At 38.1% G+C, this 21,680-nt stretch overlaps 1 protein-coding gene across 1 annotated transcript; it reads left to right on the forward strand.

Moving 5' to 3' along the window:
- The first annotated feature begins 3,040 nt into the window (after positions 1 to 3,040).
- Positions 3,041 to 13,747, forward strand: CETN3 (centrin 3). Its single transcript, XM_021541573.3, has 5 exons — positions 3,041 to 3,143; positions 5,211 to 5,346; positions 7,046 to 7,160; positions 9,690 to 9,881; positions 13,301 to 13,747. The coding sequence occupies exons 1-5, from the start codon at positions 3,127 to 3,129 to the stop codon at positions 13,342 to 13,344; spliced, it is 504 nt and encodes a 167-aa protein (XP_021397248.1). The 5' UTR covers positions 3,041 to 3,126; the 3' UTR covers positions 13,345 to 13,747.
- Positions 13,748 to 21,680: the final 7,933 nt, after the last annotated feature.

Here is a 21,680-nt window from a genome sequence, read left to right on the forward strand (position 1 = left end):
TATCTCACTCTGCTTGACAAAGAGCAGCCAGGGCACGGGTGCACCATGAGAGAGGACAACCTGGAAGCAAAGCACAGTCACAACACTGGCAGGGATTATGAACTCCCTGCAGAGTAACTTGACCTGTCAGCAGCCCAGCGACTGCAGACAATGGCAAGGTCATGACTCAAGGTCATGGCCAGGCCACAAAGTCTGTAAATATGTCAGCAAGAGCAGCACACAGTACAAGACGGGAATAACCCCAGCGCAGCTCAGGCAAGATCCAAGACCCTATGCTGAGACCCAGGATCAACACGCAGAGGAGGTGAGAATGGGGGTGAAACAATTTGGGGCTCTTGGTGCAGCTGGGGGCTACTTGTGCTACTTTCCCACACTTAAATCACCATTTGGTTAATGCTTCCTTTTCTCTCTGGACAAGTAAATGTGTTCTATGAAACATAAAAAAAAAAAAATTAATCTGTGGTTATATTTGCACCACAGTACAGGCTGAGGGTCAAACCTGCCAGTAATTTATGCTTTTAGTTGCAAAGCTACTGTCTGTAAACAGAGGTCAATTACAAACCGCTTGCCTCTGCCTATTTGATCTGTGGACCAGGCATAATATGAACAGACAGCAAAATAGGTTTCATCTCTTCTTGACTTTGCTCAGGAAAAATGTGTATTGAGCAAGCCAAACTCTACATATTGAACACTGTGTACTCCATGTACATAATAGTTTATTACCGGAAACACGGGTGCAAAACATCTCCAAGACAAGCTGTCAGGACTGAAACGCCTGAAGGAATTTTTCATTGCCTGAGAATTTTCAGTCTGTCTAGCCAGACTGCATAACATAGGATCTGAATAACATAATGGTCCAGTTAGTAACACTGTACTATGTTGTCAAAGCTAGTTATGAAACAGCCCTTTTTTATGAAGAAAGACACAGTGACAATTACTTTGTCACACACCAGAGCACTGAGGCAGCGCTTTGCAGAAATCTGAGTTTTCTCACCAGTGATATGAGCATTTTCTCTACACAGATATGTAATGGTGATTCACTGACTGTTTTGCAAGACACAGTAATATTAGTGTCAATGATAACTGGAACTATACATAAGGTCTTCCAATCTCCACACAGTACATATTGCTTTTGTTATGAATGGGGTCTCATATGTCCAATTTGATAAATCACAAGATTGCAATTTAGCAGCAATTTTTAATTGGGGTATAAAATAATAATAATACTACAATCAAATGTAATGAAGTGCTTACAAAGAGTAATTTGACAATGGTTCAGATAAAGCATAAGTGAAACCAATCAGGGTATGGAGAAGGCTTCTTGTCCTGCTATCCATAAAAAGGGCAAAATGATCCAAACAGAAATTTTATACTGTATGCTAATACATATTCATCAATATTTCCTGTAAATCTCCTCCCATTTTTGATTCTTGAAATCTACATCACTAATACTACACAGCGCATCCTCCTGTTGTTGCTATGGGATCTCCTGGGCTTTTTGGTGGTCTTGGAGGAAGGCCAAAGGTCTTCCTTACTTGTCCTCTGGATAACCTGGCAGGTGGCACATGCACATTAAGTTTGGTGTTATGTAAGTAAGCACTATTTTCCAATTAAACCTTATTTATCTCATAGATAAGACCACTATTTTAGACTCCCTGTCTGGAATTGTCCCAACTTTATTCATCTCCAAGGTTGGTCCTGCTCTGGGAGTTGTCTCATTCCATCTTGATGCCAGTTTTGGTTTGGGAGTCTTCCTGACTTTGTCCATTCCCAAGGCCGAATCCAACTCCTACATCCTGCTTTCCACTTGTATTCTTGAAGAAACCCGTCCGCTTCATAACACTAATCACATGCACTTTTCCAATTATTTTTCCAAATTATTGGTTTAAGTACAACTTATTCAGCACGAATCACATCTATTTATCACACTTTCAATCAAATTTTTAGCAAGGCAAAATCTGTACAAGTGCCAGAAATGCTTCTGTAAATGCCACTTTTGTGTCCATCTCCACAGCCCACTGCACCTCCAACAGTTGGACTGAAGAGTAGCGAGCAGGCTCTGGGGGCATGGGGAGTTCTTCTGACACAGACACCAGACGTTCTACAGCAAGACTAGTAGACGTGCTGACCACAAAAATCAGATTTATAACCCAGTGTGCAATAAGCCAGTAATTACACACTTGAGGGAGACATGGATTATTTGTTTTAGAGTCGCAGAAGCCTGGGTGCTGCATTGTATTCCATGAGTCAAGCACACCAACTATCAAAACTCTTTAGTATTTTGTGTATTTATACACATTTTAGCAAACAAATGCATTAATGTTCACTGGCTTCAGGTTACATCGTTCTCTTATTAATTATTATTCTATATTCTGTTGTTAATAATTCTCTTATTTCTCATGCTAATTAGTCACATGCCCAGTCCTTCTCTTGAGTCGGTGGGCAGCTTGGTAAGTGATCTGCTGGAACTGGAGCTCATTCAACACAGTTGCTGAGTTGCCTTTATTAATTTCTTCCGTATCTTGGGAGTTCTGCCAAATGTCCTTGGAGTCTATAAATTCCGAATTGTTTGTTTGATATTGAAACACGTCGTGCCCTAGACCTTAACAAGGAAATTAGGACTAAAGATTTGTCTTTCTAACCCCTGGACATTATTTTAACCTTGCTTAGTAGCGTCTATCTGTTTCAAGGATTGAATCTCCTTCCTTGTTGATTAGGCTTGAAAATCAAGATCAAACATCGAGAAATCCTTCCTTAGGGAAACTTTCCCGCGGCGCCCGCTCGGCGGCAGACGCGGCGCGGCGGCCGGAGGCGCGGCCGGGAGCCACCGCCCGCTCTCGGCGGGGCCCGCCCTCTCCGCGCTGAGTGGCAGGAGCTCAGCCAATGGCAGCGCGCTCAGGGCTCGCAGGCGGGACTTTATCGCCCCTCGGCCAATCAGGTTGGGGACTCGGTAGGGGCGTGGCCTAGCGGCGTCGCTAAGGGCCGGAGAGCGGCGCGGCCGGGCTGGGACGCGGCCGGGCCGTGCGGGGCCGTGCGGGGCAGTGCGGGGCGGGGCAGGGCAGGGCAGGGCAGGGCGCGTTTGCCGGACCCGGCGCGTTTGCCGGACCCGGCTGCGGCAGCGGCACCATGAGCCTGGCCCTCAGGTCGGTACGAGCACGGCGCTTCCCTTGCTTGCCCGCTCGGGGCCCGCAGCGCGGTGTGGGTCCCTCAGGGCCACGCTGCCCCCTTTGGGAGGCCGTGGCGGGGCCTGGGTCATCGCCGGCCTTCAGCCGGTCCCATCTGATCCCTTCGGCGGGCCGGGCCGGACCAGGCCCGTCTTTCTGGCCGGAGAAAGAAGGGTCCGGCGCGTCTGGCCTTGGGAAGTTCGCTTCTGGGTTGTCTGATGTGCTTTCAAAAGGCCTGTGAATAGGCATAAAGTTAAACTGCTTGGCTTTGTTTTGTTTCTGCATTCTGATTTAGTAGCTATTGCGTAAAGGAGCCTGGCTTATGAATCCCAGTGCCTGGCAAATTTTTATCTTCAAGTGTAATTAATATGCTTACATGGCACCTGCTACGATTAATTTTCAAATCTAAGAACTTGATGCTTGCTATGGTTAAAGTAGTTGCAGAAGTGGTACTGAACTACTTGTATTTGAGTACTGCTTTGTCTTTTGATAAATTATTTTATGCTAAGCATTAAATGAACACTTAGGTACCTGGATTGCTCCTTCAGAAGAGTTTGGTGTTAATCTGCTTTCAGATTTATAAATGTATTTCTTCATTGTAGCTCACAAAATGTGGGCTCCCTAGATCTGATCTACTTACTCTCTTGGTCCTAATTACCTAGCCAGCTCAGAGTTATTTTAGGCCTTCCAAGAGTTGTAGTAATCCAAAGCCTGTGTGAAATCACACTGTCTCAAGTGGTCTGTTAAGAACATCTTACTCGTTGAGGGTATTGTGGTTTGAAGCTCAGCTTCTGCAGCTTGCACTTTTATTGTGTGTATTTGGGGTTTTTGCTTCAGTGGTTGTTGAAAACTAAGTATAGATAAGTGTTTAGTCTTAGGTTTTGATTAAAATTAGCAAATTGTTAACAAAGAAGAGCATAAAACAGCTTGTTAGAGGAGACTTGGAAAGTTAATCTTGCAGTTTTCTGTTCATTGAACAGTAATCTTTATGCAGTCTACCCTAGGTGACGCAGCAGCACTCATTCTGCCTCTGGTGCAAAAGGACAAATGAGCATAAAAAGCCTATTCCTGATAGTATAACATAAACTATGCAATAATTTAGGAAAGACTTATGGAAGTCATCTAGTCCAGCTTCCTGATCACAGCAGCTTCTACATAAAGCTGGCTGAGGATGCTAAGCACATTTTATAATTAGGTTAAAAAAATGTTTGATGATGGAGACTCATTCCCAGTGGAACTATTCTAGCATGTCACCACATGCACTGGGAAAATATTATCCCTTAGATCCAGCTGTAGTTTCTATACCAGCTGCAGTTCTTTCCCTTAAATTTTGTAGTTATTGTCTCTCCTCCTTTTACTATGCTCCTCTGAAAATATAAGCTTATTTCTACTAGCCAAAGAAAAGGGGGCAGTCTTTGAGCAAGATTTGCTGATTTGGAGGGCTTGTCTCTTTCATATATACCAAAACAGAGCAAAAAAAAATCTTCAAAACAGTGTGTATGTGTGTGGTCTAAAGAATTAAAAAAAAATTCCTACAAGTACTATTTATCTAAGAATTGTTACAGGTGCCAAAGTTGATTTGTAGCACCTAATGCTAGCTTTTAGTAGCCAGACTGTTTGGCCTAGTTTGGCTTCCACTGGCATATCAGTCCCTAAATTAATTTTATTTTTTAAGCTACAGTGTAGAAATTAACTGTTTTCAAAAGTTGTATAATTTCAACTGCTAATGTAGTTTGAAACCTCAAAAAGCCTTTTTATCTGGTAATTTTTCTATCCTCTGTTTTTTGTTGTTGTTGATGCTTATTAACAAAAATGCCTGTGCTGGTTTATTTTGGGTGGGAGACTGGAGGTATCATTCAGATTTCACAACATAATTGTCTATTTCAAATGTTATTTTAAACTGGGAATACAAGCTGGGAAAATACTGACTAGGTAAGGTAGTGATTTCTAAAATTATGGTGAGTTTATTATTGGTGGAAATGGTTATTTACAATGACATCTTCCCAGTAGAAATCTGTTACACTACATTTAATTTTCTTTATGTAGGAATGAGCTCTCAGTAGATAAAACTAAAAAGAAGAAAAGAAGAGAACTGACTGAGGAACAGAAGCAAGAAATTAAAGATACCTTTGAATTGTTTGATACGGACAAGGATAGAGCAATAAATTACCATCAATTAAAGGTAGAAGTTTCCTTTCATTTAAGCAATTTTATAGCAGATAATATATCTGTTCCATAGTGAATACTTAAGATGCTGGCTATATCTTTAAAAACTTCCTTCAAGATGTCTTGCTTGGTTAAAGGAGTGAAGGAAAAAACAAGAAAGAATGGGAAATTTCTATTGGTATAGGAATAAGCTTTTCTTCCCACTTTATTATTTACTTCATGTGTAACAGAATTGCTATAGCATTGTAAATAACCCTGGTATAATTGCTGACCAGGGATAAGCTTGGACAGATGGAAAAACTGTCCAGGGATAAGCTTGGACAGAGGGAAAAAACTCTTGTGTTTGATTAGTTTTAAAGATTTATGACTTAAAGCCTTCTGTTGGTTTCAGATGTGTAGGTAAAATATGTAAATCAAATTTGTAAAACTGTTGACTACAAGCCAGAGCTTACCTGTATTTTTCAAAAGAAAGCCTATGATTTGTAGGAATAAGGTGTGCTTTTTGAGGGAGGCTCAGTTGTTGCCCTTCTCAAATAAGGATGCTCCTAATGATAGCCTAAACTCCATCTGCTAATAGCTTTCTATGTAAGTAAGGTCTCCCACCTGAAAGTCTGCAGAGTAGTAGATGGAGTTCACTAAACTTCCCTTAAATCATCTATGCATTTTTATTCTAATTAAGACATCAAGAACAAAAGGTAGCTTTGGAGAGGCCAGTGTTTCAGTCACATATAGGATGAGGTTTTTTTTTTTTGAAAGAATGCCTAATCCAGAGTATTGGCTCTATAGTGTGGCTCTACCAAGTAATTTGAAGAAGGAAAAAAAGTCTTATTTTTACATAATTTGCTGCTGTTAATGTGTTAGGTAGAACAATTCTCTTCTCTTTATTTCAGAGTTCACTTATTTTATTTTTGCTGGAAGTCACTGAGACTAGGGCTGTGCTGGGATCTCATGGTTATGGTTATGCTTTTTCTGGTTATGGTATGTTTTGAATTCCCAGCTGTCATGATTACTTGGAAACCTCTTTCTTAGCTGTCTAATAAAATATTGTCACCCTGAAGCTTATACTATGAAAAAGCAGAAATATATAAAGAAAAAAATTACTTATCTCCTTCTCTACAAAATCAGCATATAGCATCAATTTTTGAATCACTACATCAGTGGTTTTCACGTGTGGTTAGCCTGTATTCATCAGTTTGGAGGAAGTTAGGGTGCTGTGTGCTCTGCAATTGCCTTCTAAGGTGAAATGGGAACTTCTGCACTAATGGAAAAGTAAAATATAGGTTGGCTTCTGTGGCTAGAAATGCAGTTAAAAGTCTTGTAGGACTTATAAATCCATGAACATACACACTTGTATACAATTTGCAGAATGATTTTCAGCTTTGTCTTAAGAAGATAAGATTTTGAAATGGTTTTGGAAAATGAGGAGTAAATTTACTTGCCCTAAGATGCATTTGGTCCAGTCTGTAAAATCCCTGAAAATGCAGTTTTCTTTTTTTCTCACTTAACTAGATGTTCCATTTCCTCATAGTAGTTCTAAATGCTTTTAATATGCCAAGGTCTTTTACTTATTATATTTATTATTGTTACTTAACCATTAATATACTCTTTCTCTCTTGGGCAAGAAGGTAATTACTGAAATAAAAAGGAAAATTTGTTAAATATTTATTTTGATCCTTATCTATGATTATGATTGCACTTCCATTTTATTCCAAAAGGTGGCAATGAGAGCCTTGGGTTTTGATGTGAAAAAAGCTGATGTCCTGAAAATACTTAAAGATTATGATCGAGAATCAACAGGCAAGATCACCTTTGAAGATTTTAATGAAGTTGGTATGTGTTTAATTGTGTTTCTACCTCTAGAAATATTTAGCCTATAATAGTGAGCACAATTTCAAAGCTGTATTTTGTGGACTTCTTCAATTATTTAAGAAATAGAAGTGGGAGATTTAATTTCATATTTTGCTTAATATAGGTCAGTAGTAAAAGAAGATGAATATTTATTTGTTTCTGAATTCTTAATTTGATATGTAGAGAGGATACTGTACATATCAAATTCTTAATTTGATATGTACAGTATAAAAGGACATAGGGTATACATAATCTCTCTCAAGCTTGCATAGAGGAATAAATGCTAGTTTAAAGTGTAGATGTCTTGTTCATGGATCTCTATAAGATTCTTCTTCTTGCTGTGGAAAAGGTATTTGGCATTGAATTTCATGGGAAGGAGTGCATACACATACAACCAGCCTATGGAGTTCATATATTAAAAAGATTACAGAAATTGAAGTAGATTTTATATATTGTTCAAGAATTTTTAACTGTTGATAGAGCCAGTAGCACTAGTTGTGTCTTTTGTCTGAAATTTGTGTATTGTGAAATTTTATGTACTTTGAGTTTGTAGTGATATGCAGAATTTTTAGACTTGATGTTTCTTCGAAGATTTTAGAGCATTTTTGTTAGGCATAATTTATGCTTTTGCATTCACTTTGTTTACCAAAAAGTAATTTGTGTGAGTTTACATTTCTAGTTTATTATGTCCATTATAGTTCATTTTGTTCATGATAGTCCATTTCTTCAAGGTATTGTATTTCCATAGATTTTGTAGAACAAAACACTCAAACCCCCAGTACTTGCTCTTGGCTTCAAATAGCAATCATTTTAATGTATCAAAACAATTAGTGATTGAAATGTGGAAACATTTAATTGTTTCACAGATTAATACTGGACAAAATGTCTTGTTAATGACAGGTAATACTTTTGTAGTTATATTCCAAGTTAGAGAACATTATTTTTACTTATTTTCTGATTTATAAAGCCTATGTGGAAGTATTAGAAAGAAAATTAGTGTGTTGATTTGATAGTAATACTAGTCTTAAAATTACATATTGCATTATGTATTACATTATATAGTATTATAGAAAAGAAATATACCGTCCAATTATTTTTTTAATTTCTGATCTCCAGTCCTGTTCATTGTTTTCTTGCTTTGTCCTGGCTATCAATATCGACAGTCATTAAGTGCTGCAAGAAGCCAGGAAATTCTTGTAGAAAGCACAGTATATAATTGTAATGGGATTGAACCTGTTGGCAAACTTAAGTTGAAGTGGTATACAGCTGTGGTGCCATATGACCTTGACACAGAATTAAGTATGATACCACTTCTAACAGACTGGGGAGTTAGATAAAATAGATTACTGAGACATTAACTCTGAAGAGCTGCTGAATATGGGTAAGCAATTCTTGAGTTATCAATTTTCTCTTAATTTAATGATCAGTTGAAATATATAAAGATACAATTATATTTTGTCTTCTATGGTTTTGTATGTAAAGACATTTTAATATTTTTCAGTTGTCTTTTTTACCACAACAGGTAGCATTTTTCAAATGACACAGCACTGTTGTTTTAAAAGAAAATACTTAAATTTAGGGTAAATCTGCAGATATATAAACTTGATTGCTGTAGGTGGTTTATATGAGCAGGAAAAATTCTTTCCTCTCAAATTACCTAAGCCAGAGCAGACATTCCATCTGCAGTTAGTAGCAGATAGTAGATGATTCTTCCTATGCAGTGTTGATGTGATTTTAATGGCTTGATAATCCAAGACTAGCCCTGTAATACAAGACTAACAGGTACAAAGATGAGGAGATACATTATTGTTTGTTGGTCTGAAGTAATTATTAGAGAAATATTTCATGAGGCAAGTTTGTATTTTCTGTTGCAGAAACTGACAAATGGTTGTCTTAAAAAAATAATAAAGGCTGAAGAGTCCTTTCAGAATAAACATCTTGTAATTCATAGCAGCATCCTTTTCATAACCCCTTTGCTTGGTATTTTTTGTTTTCTGGTTTGGGGGGCTGGGAGTGGTCAGTTGGTTGGTTATGGGGGCTTTTGGGTTAGTGTGGTTTTATTTAAAGGAGAAGTTCTGTGTGGATCTTTTTCTTCACTTAACTGTTTCAGTGTTCTCCCCAGCTAAAAATTGTATACTGATGAAAACATGTAGAATAAAAAAATTTCACACCTTCATCTAAAAGAGCTGAAGGTATTTTATCTGAAAACTTGGAATTTTTAAAGAGAGGCAACTTTAAATTCCTATTGGAAAATGTGTGGAAAGTGTGACTGTGTCTGCACTGCCGTGCAGCTTTCTAGTGCGACAGTTACATCCTAAAGAGCAACACAGCTTGGGAAAACAGAGGTGAGAAGGAGAGGTCATACAACAGTCAAACAAATATGCACATTGAATTCTATAGAAATACAAGAACAGGTGAAATCAGACATGTGTTCTTCATATCGCCTTAGTTTGCTAAGATCATTCTGAGTTTACCTTTCTGAATTTTTTAATTTAAGTGTCCTTTTTGCAGTGACAGATTGGATACTGGACAGAGACCCACTAGAAGAAATACTCAAAGCATTCAAATTGTTTGATGATGATGATTCTGGTAAAATAAGTCTGAGAAACCTGCGCCGGGTTGCTAGAGAATTGGGTGAAAATATGTCTGATGAAGAACTGCGGGGTATGATTGAAGAATTTGATAAGGATGGAGATGGAGAAAGTACGTGTTGGAAAATATAACACCATATCATCTTGTTCTTAATTTTGTTCCCTTTTCAGGTGTTATTTTGTTGTGAAAATGTCCTCTTTCATTTCCTTCTAGATTACTTTCATCTCAAGCATAATTTAGCTTACAAATACTGCACACAATTGCTTTTGACAGCTACTAATCCTGGAGTCTAAGAATCAAGTTGATTCACCACCATCTCTTATTCAACCAATGTTTATTAAAAGATAGGTGAAAGTGTAGTTGAAGGTAGAGGCAAGAGAGATTCTGTGTACCTACATTACATTTTTATTTCCATATTAATCAGTAAAAGAAGTAAAGTGCTGAGAGAAAGTATTTTGATCACTTACTCAATGTACCTTAAGTGGCAATGTGTCATTGTTGTGATTTCAGCTTTGGATATGGAGCATTAAGCTAATAAATCATGCTTGAAGTAGCCTGGGTCTTTGTAGGATCAGCTTGCATGGCTCTTTAACATATTTCTGAGCCTTGGAGTGCTGAAAACCATAGTGTGAAAAATGGGTCTGCCACTGACCCAAGGTCCATACAGAGTAGGCTGCAGAAGTTGATTTACTAGGTAGATAAAGAATGAATTAGCAAATCAAGTTTGAATACCATGCATGTTAAATCATTGTGAACACTGAAACTTAAGAGTTTTTCATTATCTTCAAAACAACCTTATTTTTACATCAGAAGCCTTAATACATGAATATTTCAAGGATCACTCACTTAAGACTTTACACTAAAGACTGTATCAGTCCATTGAACACCATTCTTACAGGGTGGTGACTCATGAGATTTCACTAGCAGGTCATCCATTTTTCCTGTGGCAATGATATTTACGCTTGTGAGCATATGTTGGGCTCACAACTCACATGTGCTAGTGGAAAAATTGGGTTGTCAGCCTTTTGACAGATGCTATACAACGTAGGTGTTATTTTTTGGAAGTCGTAGCTGTACAGGTGAGTGGGATCAGAATTCTTTGTGCAAATATGTTTTTTCATGTGTTGTTCTCCTGGAGCTGCCAAATGATCTCCATTTTTTTTTTTCTCAGAATTGTATATCGATGTTTTTTTGTCACCTTGCTATTTGGGTAATACATATGGAACATACACCATTAGCTCCTTTCAGGAGGATTATTGAGTCGTTTTGTGTCAGTGCTACATTTTTTAAAATGAAATTGATCAGTTAAGACTAAGTGGCTCAGTTTCCTCTTATTCAGTCATCCATTCATTGTCTTTGTTAGAACAATCAAGCAGAAGATTGAATATGGAAGAATGACAGCATAATGTTTGTGTATGGTGCTGTTTGTCCTTAATGTTCTGTGTGTTTTTTGTTCTTTAAAGAAAACAGGCTGTTCCTAGCTTTTTAGGAGTCATTCTGAGAATGTTAACTATGTTGTGAATCACCATTTCATTTGTCTTCAAACACCTGGGTCATGTGGCAAAATTGTGCTGTCATCTAACTCTCCTTCTTTTCCTGCTCTCAAAAAAAAAAGTTTGAAACTGTTAATTGTTAGCATTTTTTTAATTGATATATCAAATACAGATAGTAACACTTTTGGTTTAAACCCTGTATTACATTTAAGAGATTGTTTTGCTCGCAGTGAAATAAGGTATCTTGTATAGTACTCGGGTTACATGAACCATTATGTTCCCAGCAAAACCACTGAGCTGTACTGGTAGAGTACAGTACTCCACATACTTCTGTAAAAGTGTACTTGACGTATTTTTGTCTTTCTTAGATATGTAAGTAATCCTACTTTGCTATTCTTGGGTTTAATAATTGCTTCTGGTTTTGAGCACAACTAACTTGAAAAACTGTCATGTCAGTTTTGATAATCTTGTAGATGCAACTGTAGGAAACACTGTCCAGTCTGGTGTCTCGGATTTTTGGCACAGAATTAAGACAAGTACCCAAACCCACCACTGAAAAAATATGCACCTTCAACTCTCAAGATTCTAAGTCAATGTTGTCTTTCTATTAGCTGTGATTCTAGTTTGTTCTTTTATGATTACGTATGTCATGGAGTTGAGGGAAATCTGATGCCATGAAAAACGGTGCTTCTGCTTTCATGGTTGTTAACTTGTGAACAAATTCCTACATCTGAAGGGAACTAACTAGGAGTACTTGGGTTACTGGGAATTGTAACTACACTGCTTTCTGAAGTTTCTTTGAATATTCCAAAATTTGTTTGTCATTATAGTGTGTTGTATTTTGCAGCATGATTTCAAAGATGCTGTAAACCTGAGAATATTTTTGAGACAATGGTTGAATTTCTGCTGTTACAATGTTGTTACTATGATAAAGCTGTGGAAAATCTTTTAAAATCATACAGTGATGGTATTTTTGTGTTTTAGAACTAGATGTAGCTATGTGATGCACTGGTATTTCAGAGCATAGGGCCCTAAACTAGACTAAATATGCTTGTTTCCTATTTTTTTTACATGGATCACAGCAGGACATATTTTGGTTTTTTGACATTTTTATTCTTTAACATAATTGAATTTCTTTAATGTTCTAGCTGTGAATGTAGTTCCTTCTTTGCAGTGCTTTGTTTAGGAATAGCTTGGGCATGTTGGCTGGGATGGATAATTGTCAGGGCATTGTATGTGTCTTGTCTTTTCCATACCACCATCTTACTCTAATCATTTCTTCAAGTGCATTTGTGTAAAAATGCACTTTAATTTTGTAAAAATAAAAGTGCATAACAAAAATTAAGAAATTACATAATTTTTGTTAATTATGAATGAAGAAAGTTCAGATGGGGAAAGGCTCATCAAATGTCCATTTTAAATCTAGCTAATTTATTAAATAATTGCTAAACATCTACAATTTGTTTTGTATTTGGCAAGTGTTACAGAATGAGAAGATAGGAATAGCATTGTTTGATCTGTGGTGGTAAATTGGGTGTAAATGTTTTGACTTACGATTTTAAGAATAAAACTGAATTTAGTCATAATTAACTGACGTATTGTTGCTTGAGAAGTACTTACTTAATAAAAATTTAGATACCAGTCTTAACATTTTTATACACCTTTAAAATAATAGTATTTTGCATAGCCTTCTTACATGTTTCTCAGGGATTTTTTTTCTATCATATTTCACTTTTACAATATTTTTACTTTTATAATTAGAAATAATATAAGTGACTATAAGTGAGGTAGTTTCTGGGTTTAGTATTCCACATAATGAAGCTTGCATTCTGACTTCATGTTATATGAAAAAATCTGTGCAAAACCCTTGGTCTAGAAGCAAATTTTAAAGACTTACAGTAATAGATCAGATACAACAAATACTAACAGAGAAGCCTTTAAGTAAAGCACAGATATGTATTATTTCATTTTATGGTTTATTGTTGTTTACTGTTTGTCTAATGATTTTTTTTCCTTCTTTAAATTTTCTTTTTGCAGTCAATCAAGAAGAATTTATTGCTATTATGACTGGAGATATTTAGCATTAGAAGAAAAGAAATTAACTGACCACAAAAGGGAGGAGTTGTTGGCAGCTTCCATTACAATGTTTTGTACTTTCATTTATTTTGGTAGCTGGAGTGGTGTGGAAAGTTAGTTGTCACAGGACCAAAATAATAAACGGGTTACATGCACTGATAATTCAGTATTTTGTATCATTAAATATTATCACTAGGGTAATTGATGTAATATTTTAGATCAAGTAAGTAATGCTGAATTCCAGAATGTTTGAGTAACTTTGTGAAATAGCCTTGTCTCAGATTTCTAAATTGTATCACATAAGAACCTTTTAAGGTTCGTGATTTTGTGTTAGCACTAGTTGTGGCCTTAGTTTTGATACATAAGGTTGGAAAAACTTCTGTTTTAATAAAACATTCTTTACTACTACTTGAATGTGTTATTATTATAGTTCAATCTGAACTGAACTAGAACCGGACAATGAATCAGAGAAAATGTTTTTTTCTTTTTTAATTTATAAGCTTTTACTTCTGCTCTTTTAGATGAACTACAACATTAAATGGGCAAGCATATGCATCTTCAAAGATGCCATTTATTAACTCTGTTACCCCGTATGGTAACAAGTGACATGCAACTATGCATGATTTCAAAACATGCTTAAATCAGTCAGATGTCTGCCAGCAAGTCTCTCTCCAGTATCCACCGTTCTGACAGTTGTAGAGACAATGACAGTGGCTAACTTCCTGCAAGCCAAGTAGTATGCTTTAGAATCCAATAGCAAAAACACCGCACATGAAATATAAAACATATTTTTAAAATCCATTTAATATTTTTCTAGTCATATATATATATATATATACTTATATATACTAATCACTAGTATTTTTCAGTCTTAGAAGATTTGTGTTGAATTGCATTAATTGATTTGTTCTTGCTTCCCCCTGTGTGTGGTTGCACCCCAAATTTCCTCCCTTTCCTGGAATGTCAGTCCTACCTCCAGTCCTCCGATTCCACTAGAAAATTCCCTCTGTCCATGAATCCCCTCTCAGGCAGCTTCTCTGTCACTCAACCTTCCATCCCCCTTCTCTGGAAACTTCCATGAGAGGTGTTGAGTGATTGGACCAGGGCCAGGAACTCCCCGTTAAGCCCTCTCAAAGGCTGTTTTAATTCTTAGTTTCCTCCCCTTTGTTCCTTTATTGGTGGACAGCTGAATTCCTTTGTCACTCCCCCTGTATTTTAGGTGTTGTTCCTCTGATCTTGGGAGCTGTCTGGAGCCCCCTGAGGTCAGGAGCTCGTTGTTCTCCTCACTAAAAACCTTGGACTAAGTACCCTCCAAAGTGCCTACTCCTTTCCTTCACCAGTGTCAGTCTTGTACTCCCAAGGAAAGGGCTCATACCCTTAGCTGCTCTTCTGCACTCCCTAGTGCGGAAGTGTCCCCGCCGTTGGCAGTGTCGGAGCTAGGAGGGGAAGGCAGAGCAGCTGCCCAGAGGACACTGCAACAGATGTGTTTGGGAGGTGAATGTTTAGGACGAAAGATCCAGTGTTTGGGGCTGAGCCTATGGATGGCTCTTAACAAGTATTTTCTAGGATCAGTATGAGAATTGTCAGTAGCTTCTGACTTAGCTTTTAATTATTTTTGTAAACTATTTCAGGGACACTTAGTTTCTGCAGACAATCAAAGAACTAGAAAAGTCTGTTTGTAGTTTTCAAAAAACTTTTTCCTCAAAAATCCTGCCTTTGAATGTATCAAGTGCTCTAAAATGCTGCATGGATCTTTAGGGGGATGGTACCATCTCTGTAGATGGCTGATATTTATTTATTGATAGGTGACCACTTACTCTGTTACCCTTTCAGTAAGATGTACTTTGTGTCTTCTGAATTGAGGCCTTATTTCTCACTTTTGCAATGTACTTGGTAAACCTTACTTTAAACATGTTCTTGCAGGCATGGCAGCATTTGTTAGCGGCCAGGTAACAATAGTAAAGGTTCCATAAACAGAGGCCAGTGACCTGGAGAGAGGTCTTGTTGCTCAGAGTATGGGAGTGATGCAGAAGAAGGGAAAAAGAAACAATCAGAATAGTGATGCTGTTTTCTCAATAGTACTGGTACTAGTATCTCAATGTTTGGTTTTATTTTTTTTCCCTCATTTCATTGTTAATGGAGATTTTTACATTTCAAAACTATGCTTGTTCTGTGCTGCTGACTGTTGATCTTTTAGTTTTATCTACCAGGGTTGTTGCAATTCCTGTTGTTGACTTTTCTTGGTTTTCACCACCTGACAATAATTGTGACAGATCAGAGACCAGAGCATGGTAAGATCTAATCTAAATTTGCAATTCTCAGTTTGGCCCCAGCACTGACACTCTATTCAACTCTCTGTGCTTTGTGGTGTTCACACTATCCTGGTACTTTTCTTAGTTCTCTTGGTGTATCATAGGGTATAGATTCCCAGTTTCTTCTTTTTATACTTTGCCTTCCTATATCATATAGGAAGAGAGTAATTTGGTGGCACATTTCTTTTGTAGAACAGTGTCAAGGTTCAGCAGTCATCATTACATATGTAATGGATATGCTATTGAATGTGTACCTTATTTCTAGACTCACATAAGTGGATTAATGTTAAATGAACAAGGTCTGGCTTGTAGTACCTGGGATAAATATTCCTCTGTCACCTCTGCCATGGAGGACAGTGATGTCTGGTGGAAGTCTAAAAATGGCAGTTTAGGAAATGCTGTAATCCATTGCACTGAAATAACTGGAACCTCTTTTTAAGAGCTTATAGTAACAGTTGTTTGTAACTGTGCTAAATATCAATAATCCCATTAATTGCATGTAACTTCAAGCAAATTAAGAAATTTCAAATTAATAAAAATACCATGTTGGAATGCAGTGTACACCAAGTATTACTCTACTGGTTTATTTTAGAGCTGTCTTTACATACTAGGTTTGTGACATCAATCATATTGTGTTTGTGTTTATTCATGGGGGAGTTTCCATGGCTCAGTTAAGTCATCAACAGTCAGACAATGTTCAGGTTACACGCGCTACGTCCTGTGGAGTCTCTGCTCAAATTGAGAAACATCTGGAGTGTTTTGCTGGTGTGCTTGACTTTATCATGTACAGCAGAGCTGTGCTTAACTTTGCTGCTGGAGCTTGGCAAAGAGGAAAAGGGAAAGTATGACAACTTGTCTGGCAATAGAGCAGAGGCCAAAGAGGCAGTTTGTGACAGGAGGGATGAGCACAGAGCCACTGGGAAGGGACACAGCCGGCCCTGAGCTCTAAAGCTAAGCCACAGGTCTGCATGAGAGGAATGGCAGCCCAAAGGGGAAGGCATCAGGGTCCATGTTGATTTCTTTGTTTTTGGTCTCTGCAGTTCATAGCAGAGCTCAACTGGATGCAACTCTTGCACTGTGGCTGCAGCTCAGGAAGATGTTTCTGTTGTGACTGGCATTGTTGGAGATTGTGTGGTAGTTAAGCCATGAAGCAGAGTGTGGAGAAATCCTTCAACTGTTAAATCCCTACCCTATGAAAGTTTTGCAGCCTATGTGCAGTTCTGGGATATTACAAAGTAAACTTTGTTAGCAGAAGTTTTTATCACAAATTACACAAGAACAGAGGATAAGGACAATTGCACCAAATCCATTTGCCCCATAGATTGCTTGTACTTGCTCATAACCCCTCACAGATTTGGAGGCTTTTTTGTGGACTCATATCTGATGGATACACTGCTCTGTTGAGACAAATTTAAGGAGAAAACACCCTGAAATGACCACTTCCTCTAAAGAGAAAGGGATTCAATAAATCTCTTTTTTTTTCTGCCAGTCAGAAAATAGATAGCAGGGGCAAAAGTGTAAAACTCCCAGTTTATTAACAAAAAAAAAAGGATGCCTGCAAGGCATAACCAGTGTAATTATGAAGTGGGTATGTATTGTCAGCTCTGGGCACAAGTGAGATCACTCTCCAAGACTTGTGCCCAAGCCTCAGTCTGACCCACACCTTTATTCACAAAGGAGTTCCATATGCAATACATTCCACAACTTTTCTGTGCATCTGCAATCCCTGGCCCAGGCTTGTAGAAAATTTCTGCTTCTCCAGGACAGTTTGGGTGAATGTTGATGCAAGAGATCTCTCAAGGCTGCTCTTGGGGAATGAGGTTTATTGGGGTTGCAGAAGGTTCTGCTTCGTGCTGCCAGGTGCAGCACGTGGCAGGGCTTGAGAGGGTGGGGAGGGGAGAGACAAAAGGATGCTCTAGGAGAGGGGAAGCTCCAAGAGAGGGGAGGAAGTTCCAAGAGACCGCGTGGCCCCTCAAAGCCTCCTTTTCAAGGAGCTTCAAGGTGGGCTGGAACAAGGCATGGCCAATGGGGTTACAGGCACTTGATGTTTGAGGGGAGGGTACAGGTGCAGGGTGAACCATACATTTTGGGGCGTTAGATGGAACAGTCCACTTGACCCCAGGACCCATCCGTAGGCAAGGGCGTTGTCCTGGGAGAACTGTTCTCATCCTGGCTGTATTATTTATGGATAATCATATTTATCTATCTTCTGCAACAGCACCTGTCCTCGCCTCTCATGCTAAATAGGTCCACGCCCTTCTGGGCACACTTGGTTTGCCCTGGTGGTCCTGCTGGGGTCTCTGGTGATCTCTGAGGCTGAAGATCGTGGTCTTCTTCATGATTGAACTTTTGAACTTTTCTCCTGTGTGCGTGTGCTTTTGGTCCTTTGGTGCTTATCTGAGTACAGTCTGTCAGTCTTGATAGGCTTAGGGACAGAGGAGCCCCTTTATCTGGGTTCTTTGTATCTTTGGTCCTTTCTGGTATTGTTCTTTATGCAAGAAGCTTCAAAAATTTGCATTTTCTTATGCTCTTTTGTACCTTGGCAGAGGTTTCTTAAGTAAAAGGTTAAAATTCAATGCATAACTCTACAAGCTAGAATATGAATGCTTAATTCATTTTGTTAACTTAAGTGAACTCCAAAAATCTCAGTTTCGCCAGCAGGAAATGAGGCGATCACAGAGTCCTGGTGGGGCATGCACTGGCTCTGGGCTTCCACAGCAGAGCAGCAAAAGAAGCCAAGCTGGCAAGCTCAATCACAGCGCCAAAGCGGGGGGGAAAAAAAGGAAAAACCTACACAAACAGCAGGATAAACCATGGGGGAGGGGGTGAGGTGGGCACAGCAGCCACTCCTGGGCACAAAACAAGACAGATCAAAAACCCCTCAAAATGGAATGTAAACCAATACACACTCATAAAAGCAACTCTTTGTTTTGGTTGAACTGGGTCCTGCTATTGAGCAGTAAATGGCTGTGATTGCAGCTTGCCTTAGTGCACAAGGAACCTGATTGAAACAAGAGCTGCGTTTTCTTCAACCTTTCAATTAAGTCAATAGGTTACCAACTGGCATTAGGAAAACTTTTGTATAATTGATTTTCTCTAGTTAATACAGATGTAAGTCTGTAGAGATGCTTAAAATATTAATATTTTTAAGTAAAGAAAGAAAATTTTGCTGAGGGAAAAAGAGGACATTGGTTTTGGTGCTTCCCTTAGGTACAGCAAGATAAATCTCTTGACAAATCTGTTCAGACACTCTTACTAAGATGTTACACATATTAGCACAAAATCAGTGGAAGCATCATATACTTTGAGAGACTGTGCAAGTGTCTTACTTTTATGATTGCACAAATGGTACATCTACTGTAAAACTGTTGCTAAGCAAACGGAACACATTGGCAATTACCAGCAGTCAGAAGTGATAGCTCTCAGAATACATAAGTGAGAAATTTCCATATGTAGGTCTTTTTGAAATGACATATGAGCGTATTAGTGGTAGAGCTTGTATTTTCCACCTTTTAGCCTTTACTATTTTGAAAACCACTTATAAAAGAGTACTTAAATGAATTTCAAGGAAGAAATAAATTTAAAGGAATAATTCCTTTAAAGTATTCCTCTTAAAGGAATAAAGAATGGGCTTAGCAGGAAGGGGCTACTTTTCTAAATAAGATAATTAAAAATATTTAGTGGAAAATATTTTATAACATCTGGATAATTTTTTTAAATTGCAAACTATAATTATGAATAATTATAATTTAATGAAATGAACTTCTGAAAGGGTTCTATTTTGTTTGATTTTTTTGGGTGCTTTTTAATTTTTTTAAAATTTTTTTTTGGTTTGAGGTTTCATTGATGGGGTTTGGGTAGATTTTTGGTAGTTACGTGTTTGGATCTTTTTCTTAGGGGGCCTTGAAGTTTTACTGATTTAAAGCCTACTATATTGGCATGAAAAGGATTTTGATAATTTGTGTTAGCAAAAGCTTATGGCAATTTATATCAAGTTCTGTAGCTTCTTCCTTCTTTCCCAGGTATTGGCAGGTACTCTTCCTATTCCTCTGGTGGAGTCAGAGACATTGTGGCACAGTGACTGTCCCAACTGTAAGTGAAAATATAGGAAAAGAAAGAAATATATTAGGGAACAGTTGCCATTGAAAAAGGAGTTCTGAAAACTCTTAAAATATAAAGATCTATTTTAACCCAGTTGTGATGGGGTTAAAAAAGCCCAAAACCCAGCCAATTTGTGGTTAGTGAAAAGCAGAACTACACATAGAGGTTAAAAATAGTAGTGTGCTGTACCTGAGAAGGAAAGTAGTAAAATGTCTGTGTGGTATTTTTGATAGCTAATATGTAGCCATCAAACAATCACATCCAAATGACTCAATTAAATGAAATCAGTAAAATAAACTAGTTAATGTAGATCATACTGGGCAACCCTTAAAAAGATATTAAAAAAGGCAACAATTCAGTTATTCAGCCCCCATTGGAAGTTAGCTACTTCCCCAGTACTCCTAAAAGAACAAACCATAATCCCATTGTCTTAATGAAGACCTCTTCAGTTAATAAAATAGGTGTTGATGTCTGGAACTGTGAGTTAATTAATTATGCTAGTTTATAATGGCTGCCACATTTATGGAAGCAGTTGCAGTGCTAACAGCATCTAATTCATTTCTCTGTGAAACACTGAATTTCATGACTTGGAAAAATGTTAGCAGGATTATTTTTTCTTTATCACAGTGTTTTTTGTTTGAGAAATTATTTATGCCCTTCCCAGGGCAATCTTCATGGAAAGATTTTATTTGCATTACTATTGTTTTATAACATAGATGTTCAAGATGCTACTTGATTGCTTAATGAGACTGTTCAGTAGGAATATATATATCATTCTGGCTATGCATTATGTTTTTAAAAAGTTGCACAAAAGTTAACCATGTCTTTTCACGTTCACTTTCCCAAAAGCAACAGCTTCCACTTGGTAATCAAATGTGATACTTAGCTGTATTCGGAGAAATAAAGGACAAAATCCGTCAATTATGGTTTTACCCACTAGGGGGACCCATTGTAACAGCTAAAAGTGGGCGCTGAAGTTTTAAGTAAAGCCAGCATGATGAAATACCAGGTGGAGCTTTTATACCTGAATCTCTTCTCTCTCTTGGTGTGCACATATACCATAAAAAAAATCTGTGGGCCTTTTCTACCCACTTATCCGAAATTTGCCAACCAGGAGTCAACTTCTGTGCAGCACAGATAAGAACTATTTTGCATGTATCGAAGGCTTATGTTTCTGTGTTGTGCTTTTATATATCTTTGAGGATATATAAAAATAGACAGATAACAAATATTCGCTTGCTTGTGGTGTGCAGAATTTACTGAGAAAATATGTACTTATTCAAAGATACGCTGGTAATTTTATTTGATTTTATTTCTGAATGGAGGGGAAAATGTGTCTTTTTTTGTTCTGACAGCCAAATAGTACACTCATGTCCTGATTTTTTCTTGCCTCAAGCAGTCACTCTGCTTTACTCTGGGCTTTGCAACTCGGTGCCCTGTTCTTACAAAGGCTCCTTGCTATATCTTCTCATGTGTGCATTTCGCCCGTCCTGGACTCAGCTTTGCTCTGATTGTGCTGCCCATCACACTGTCCTTCCTGTCTCCTGGCTCTGAGGTGGTCCAGTGAAGAGGATCTGTGGCTGCCCCTGTCCCTTAACTCATGATCTGTCCCCTGTCCCATTCCACTCCTCAGCATCCCTTTTAACTCCTGTAAGGACCTTGTGGCTTGGCTTGTCTCTGATCCTCTCCCCTCTTTTTACTAACACCATCACAGCCCTTACCTTGCTTAGGTAGATTAGTGAGGAGCAGCTTTCTAAAAACCAGCAATAAAATGGCCTGGAAATTTCTGCACGGCAGCATTTCTTGATCAGTGGTCACTTCACCTGGTGGCGTTAAACCTTTTCTGCTCCTCCTGTGCCCCTGTCTGTGTGGGAGGCAGAAGAGAGGCATTCTCTTTTCTTTGTTCTGTTGCCGTTTGTCAAGATGAA

This window comes from Lonchura striata, chromosome Z, assembly GCF_050655825.1.
Source record: "Lonchura striata isolate lonStrDom1 chromosome Z, ASM5065582v1, whole genome shotgun sequence".
Taxonomy (NCBI): Eukaryota; Metazoa; Chordata; class Aves; order Passeriformes; family Estrildidae; genus Lonchura; species Lonchura striata.

Coding starts and splice junctions, on each gene's coding strand:
- CETN3 (XM_021541573.3), top strand. Junction 5,347..7,045: donor TAAATTACCATCAATTAAAG/GTAGAAGTTTCC, acceptor TTATTCCAAAAG/GTGGCAATGAGAGCCTTGGG. Junction 9,882..13,300: donor TAAGGATGGAGATGGAGAAA/GTACGTGTTGGA, acceptor TTCTTTTTGCAG/TCAATCAAGAAGAATTTATT.